The sequence below is a fragment of the Podarcis raffonei genome, chromosome 4 (genome assembly GCF_027172205.1).
Source record: "Podarcis raffonei isolate rPodRaf1 chromosome 4, rPodRaf1.pri, whole genome shotgun sequence".
Taxonomy (NCBI): domain Eukaryota; kingdom Metazoa; phylum Chordata; class Lepidosauria; order Squamata; family Lacertidae; genus Podarcis; species Podarcis raffonei.
This window is the reverse complement of record NC_070605.1, coordinates 58960885-58967095: the sequence shown is the minus strand read 5'-3', so window position 1 is coordinate 58967095 and position 6211 is coordinate 58960885. Positions and strand designations below refer to the sequence as shown.

At 39.6% G+C, this 6211-nt stretch overlaps 1 protein-coding gene across 1 annotated transcript in view; it reads right to left on the bottom strand.

Annotated features, from left to right (window-relative positions):
* Positions 1-3134: 3134 nt before the first annotated feature.
* Positions 3135-6211, bottom strand: part of MAOB (monoamine oxidase B) — a 38826-nt gene continuing 35749 nt past the window's right edge. Inside the window, exons 12-15 of the mRNA XM_053386877.1 lie at positions 5797-5894; positions 4884-4995; positions 3967-4029; positions 3135-3722 (exon numbers count right to left, since the gene is read on the bottom strand). Of these exons, the coding sequence (XP_053242852.1) occupies positions 3567-3722; positions 3967-4029; positions 4884-4995; positions 5797-5894 (429 nt within the window). The 3' untranslated portion in view covers positions 3135-3566. The remainder of the gene's footprint in view (positions 3723-3966; positions 4030-4883; positions 4996-5796; positions 5895-6211) is intronic.

The following is a 6211-nucleotide window of genomic DNA, read 5'->3' as shown; positions in this document are numbered from 1 at the left end:
TAAGGCCTATCTGAATCTGGATATTCCTGGTGCAGAACCGGACATGACTCTTACCTGATGTGACACTGCTTACTAAAGTGTAATATGGCATGACCTTAATAGAAAATATTTAACTTAGGTAAGGTGGCAACAGGTAAAGTCTGTGATTGCTTTCACATGAGCCTTAAGCCCTGGTGGAACATGATAATTTCAGAACTCCAGTGTTCTTTAAGCTAGAGGTAAAGAACTTTTGGCCTACAACTCCCATTATCCCTGCCTATTAGCCATGCTGGCTAAGGCTGGTGGGAGTTGAAGCCCAACAACCAATCAGTGACCCGTGCTTTAAACCTTTTCAGTTTCAAGCCAGGAGCCACAAGGCTGGGCGGGAGAGAGGCCACACATAGACAGGTTGACATCTCATTACTAAAAACCAACATTTACTACTTAAAAACCTGCCCCTCAATTGCCTGAAAACTGCTTCTGAAGCTTAGGAGAACATGGAAACAGCCTCCAATAGTGTCACCTGGAAAAGAAAAGGGGGCAGGGGTGGAGGCCACAGTGTGCAACAAGGTACTTTGCTGTGCCTTGGGAGCCCCCTCAGGTTCTTGCTATTGCCCTAAAATTTCCTCTGTACCCACGAATAAATTGTGGAAAAGTGATCCATTATGAAAAAAGGGAAAATAACTTCATAACAGCAGCCCTGGGATATTGTTAACAAACCTAAGTCTGTCCAAAGAATAGAAACAAAAAACGTAACACCACCCAAAGGAAGAGGATGGTAAATTCATCAGGCCAAAAACTAATAAACCTTGGCATACCATTTTAGTCAAGGGATGTAACTTGGAAGTTAGTATAAATATACGTATGTAACTCCCAGGGAGTCACAATGTCATTAGTAAAAGGTAATCCTAGTTTAGAAAAAAAATGCAAAACAACTCCAAGACTTGGAAATCTTTGGGTAAGTACATGACTCTTCCATAATACCCCAAAAGAAACATCATGTCTGTCCTATAGCTTGTTCCTCTGTCTTTCAAATTCCTAAGAGATGCTCTCTCAAGTTAAATGGATGCCTTCAGTTCACAGTGGCACACTGCATAGCCAGAGCACAAAGAAACAGCTTAATTCTTGCCAGAGGCAAGCAACAGACTTCCCAACAGATTGAAATCTGACATTCTGAAATGTCATTCTAGTTGGCCATCTTGATTTCATTGGAGCTACTTGAGCAGCAAGATGTTGCAGTTCCATTTTGTAGGTGAAAAATGGGCTACAAGACCCTTCCCACAGTATACTTCCTGTGTGGCATCTCATTAGAAACCAAAGCAGAAGCACTTTCACACATAGAAATAATAAATCATTTTAACCTGATGAGGATGTTAATATCAGATAGGAAGTAAACATAGATTTTGGACAACAATAAGTGTTAGTTCCTACTGCAAATCCAGGAAGTGCAAAAGAAAGCTAGTATCATTTTTATACACTTTTTAAATAATGGATCTTCAAGATGATGCAAGTATGACAAGGTTCTTGAAAGGACCTTTCCCATAGCCTCAGAGGTAGACATGGACTCCATGTTACGTTTTAAGATACCTTTCCATATGGTACGGTTGTCAAAATTCAAAGTCAAGTATCTATTGCTGAAGCTGGGATCCTGAAACTCATGGATTCATTTAAAAAATAAGAAGCAGTAGTCAAGTGTCCAGTACTCATATAGAAAAGCTTAGAAATATTTGGACGCCTGCATGTTTTTAGAAACCAAAAATCTAAAAGGGAATATCTAGGGAGCTGAACTCTTGTACCATGCACAGTTCTTTGTCCATCTCAATATTATTTCCTCTCTTTTGCCCACGTACTGCTGGAGTTCACGTTGGCCCCTCCCTGCGTGAAGTGCAGCATTAGTTTTCTTTCCTCAGCTACTGAGGTACACAAGTCTTCATAACACTGCAGTGGTCAGATTAAGATGAAAGACAGGAATCTTTCACAATTCACAAAACAGCGTCAACAAGTTCCATGTGATAATCATCACAATGCTGTTTTGAGAGGCCATTGGCTGAGAGCAGGCTTTGGCCGTAGAAGCTCCCAGGTTACACCTCCAGCTTAAAGATCTAAGTTGTTGGGCATCTACTTAAGAACCAGAATCTGTTGGTAGATATTACTGGGCTAGATGGACCAATTTTATGATTCAGTATATGGCTGCTCCTTGTAGATTATCATCTTTGGTAATTTATTCCCTGATTTGTACTGCCAAAGACATGAGAAAGGAAAAGCAACACTGGAAATGACCCCTAACTGGGATTTGCACCTGTATTTAGCCTGAGTTGATAGGTTCCTTCTTCGGATGGAAGGATGTGTCCATTTTGGTTCTCTCAGGTTTCACATTTCCCCCGTCTTAAATTCAGTTCTCAACATTTTGCAGCAATTTGCCATGTTTTAAGAAATACTCATGAAAATTCACAGGCATGTTAGAGCGAATTTCTCCTAATAAACACGAAAGCTTTATGCAACTTTGGCTAATGTACACTTTTTAACAAACCTATTTCCCCATCTGCATTTTAAATATTACCTTTTTTTACTAATATCTTCCTCCTAATATCTGCATTATTGTGAACATTGCTTGATTGGACAACTGCATCACAAAAATGCAGGGAACTGTGCTCCAATTCACATACTGTTTTGGAAAGTCCAAATCTGAGTACGTAGTGATTTACACTTTTCCTACATTCCTAGTTCCTCATAATGCCACAAGTCAAAGGCAGGAAGTGACAAGGGGGAGGGTGTCTAACCAGGAGTCCCAACAGCATCAATACTCCCCAACCCCCTCGCACGCTTTAATCTGGTCCTGGTATTTTTAATGACCAGATTAAGGCTTGGCCATGTAAAATAAAATATTTGCAAACATATAACTCAAGCCTTAAAAATGTGTGTTTTCATTTGTTGAGTTCACTCAGGTGCAACTGCTCTTGCATTCTCGGAGTTAACACATGGTTGAATAGTAGGTTGCCTATGTGTTCTAGAAAATGTGCCATGGAGTGTGGAATCCCTAAAAAAGAAGAAGAGAGAGACCCCTTCCAGCTTTTTGGCAACCCTTCTCTGCAAAAAAACAAACAAACCCCAAGAACAGAAACCAAAAAGTACTTCTGAAGAAATAGACCCCTAAATTTGTGTAGAATGTTGACCCTGGAATTTATTCACTCAGATAATCTCTTCGTTTAATTTTCATTCTCCCAAAACATTTGGAGGCAGTGGAAATGTTCGATCAACTACTTTTCTCCCACTGTGCAATGATTTTTGCTTTGCCACTGTGGTGAGATCAACATAGTAGTTGATTTTGTAAAAAAGGAAAACGTCATGGCAATACACTGGGCTCCACCAGACCACTTTAAAAAAAACACCCCAAAATAATAATAACAGCAGCAGCCCACTTTGTACTGGCCTCAGAAATACATATTGGACCCTTTTGCAAGATAAAGTTTCATAGGAGAAATACATGGGATAATTGAGAATTGCATTCATCACTACCTGGCAAGAGTAAAATGATCGTGCAAATGCACACACATCTGCCAATTCTTATTAGATTCACAGATCAATTTTCAATTTTTCACCAGAAGTCCCCTTTTAAATGTGCAGAGCCCTACTGCAGTCGCTGATGTCAAGAGAGCACAGAAGCCAAACAACTTGAGAAGTCCAGGTACAGAAGGTAAGTTCCTTTCCCAAAAGGTGGTAGTGATTGGCAGGGCTGGGACATCCTGGATGAAAGAACATTCACTATTAGTGTAAGGCAAATGTGAAGTTCTTCTTAGGTGGCAATCTCAGTCACATCTATTTGGGTATAACTAACAGCCATGGAATTATGCAGGACTTGCTTGTGACAAAACATGCACAGGTTTCACTGTTAGTTACAGATCCTGTATATAGCATGTCACAAAATGGTTGATAAAATTAATAATAATGCAGCACTATTTCACCTTAAAGGAAGAACTGCAAACTTACGAGTGATTCTGGTTCTGACTTCCAAATTTCTGCTTCCGAAATCTTCCCCATTGAGTGCAATATCTAAAAATGAAGATAACATTTACATGGTTTCCTTTTATTTCCAAATACCTTGGTAAAGGCTTCCCGAAAATTATACACTAAATGCACACCAAGGTTTCAGATCTTTCTGAAATGAGTGGGAGGTGCACAGATTCACACGTAATGCAAATTTATCAGAAAGGTCCAAGATTTAAGGGCATATCAAAACAAGCTAGGCAAAACGTTGCCCCCACAGATGCTGCCATGGGAATAAATCCTGCATCTGCAAACCAAGTAAAGTTTCAACTGACTTTAAAATGGACTATTTCCTGGGAATAGTCCAAAATACTGCAGGCCTGCCCTAATCCCTAATATCCAATTTCAAGCTCTCTTTCCAATTATAAAATGTATTGCATTATTTTAAGCACAGTTACAAACAGAGAATGTGTTCAGCAGTCTGCAGCCATCAGAGATCCAGCTGGTAAGACAGGGCCTGTTCAGTTGTGGCACCCATGTTTTGCAACCCTCTCTCAAGGGAGGCTCCGCTTTATTAGAATTCCAGTCCATTTTCCTTTCTTTTGTCGCATTTTGGGATTCATTTGACCACCACTACCCTTCCTTCTGTGATTTTATGTACTGACTTTCCCATTTTGGTGGCTTGCTTGTTTTTGTTGATTATTTGCTTTTAATGGGTGTCTCTTAAATTGCTTGGCCAAATCGTGGAATACAAATATTTTAACAAATACAATTGCCCTTTATTCAAACATATCAGCAGTGCAATCCTATATGCCCCTATGAAAGAAAAAATGCCCATTGAGTCCAATGCGGCTTACTCCTAGATCCGTGACTATAGGATTGCAGCCTCACAAGGCCTTTTTACTCAGGACTCACTGTACCTCTCTGACGGCTCTCTCTCCAGCCTGCACTGCACCTTCCATGTAGCCGCTCCATTCTGAAGCCGTCTCAGTGCCTGCAAAGAAGATTCTCCCAATTGGCTCACGAATTACCCTTTAAAAGAGGCACAGAATATGGAAAGCATGAGGGACCCATTTCTCTAAACGTAAGTCAGAGACAAGAGCATTCCTAATATCATTCTACCACATCAGCATTGCAACCTATGGCAGATTGCTTCTGGCCCCCTTTCCCAACTTTATGAAATCCTTTCTGAGGAGAGGAAAGGTGACTAGAATTGAGTAACAGTCTTCTGACACAGAAAGTTTTCAAGGCACAGAAATCTGAGTTCACATACAGAGCACCCTTGTTCGGCAAAGGCATTGAATTCCAACATTAATTACGTAATTTGTTAGCTTACTACTTTGATTTATTAGAGACATCTTATAAACTCAAGAGTTGTAACTGAATGTTAATCAGAGCTGTTATGTATGCAAGGATGCTCTGGGCTGATGGCACTGATATAAGTAGCAACATAAAACCTTTGCTTCAGATAATATGCTTAAGATATTTCCAAATAATAAATGCTTTATCTTAAGTGAGGAAGTTACTTTTACTGAACACCTGCAAACTCTCACCAACACTGAGACGTTCTAATACCCCTTTAATTAAGGATGCACACTTTCCTGGGATCTCTTGCATAGGACTGAGCTGTTTGGAGCTAATTAACTCATTAAAGGCATGGTCGCCAATCAACAACAAAACATGAATCTGATTACAGTTTTTATTAACTGCTGAAACAAATGCAACCTCCTGCCAGTCATCGCGTAATCACAAGCTAGGGAATTGTATTTCAGATGTTATAATCTCCTCAGGTTTCTTTCTGTAATGAAACATCCTTGCTTATTGTTAACATACCTTCCAAACTGAGTCATTATCCCTGGTGGGAAATAGGCTGTATAGCACCCCCCAGAATATTGTTCTTCACACCAGTTCTTCTCTTCATAGTGCACTGGCTAGAAAGGCAGAGTTAACAGGGTTAAAAATAACAGAGGAAGCTTTAAAAACAAAACCAAAAAAAATCAGAAAACTTATTTCAGAGATCTGTGAGGAATACCCAGTGATTTCTCATGTCACTTCAAAATTTACACATCTATTTACAGATAAAGCCACTCCAATTTGAAAATACAGGTCAGGTAGCACATTTAAAAGTGTAGGTAAAAATACTTTAAAAGAGAAAAGAAAATGGGTAACACACATAAACTTTAATCCCGCTCTGCCCCACTGCTTTGTTAAAGGTTTCTTAGAAATGTATTATAATAAGGTACAAAAA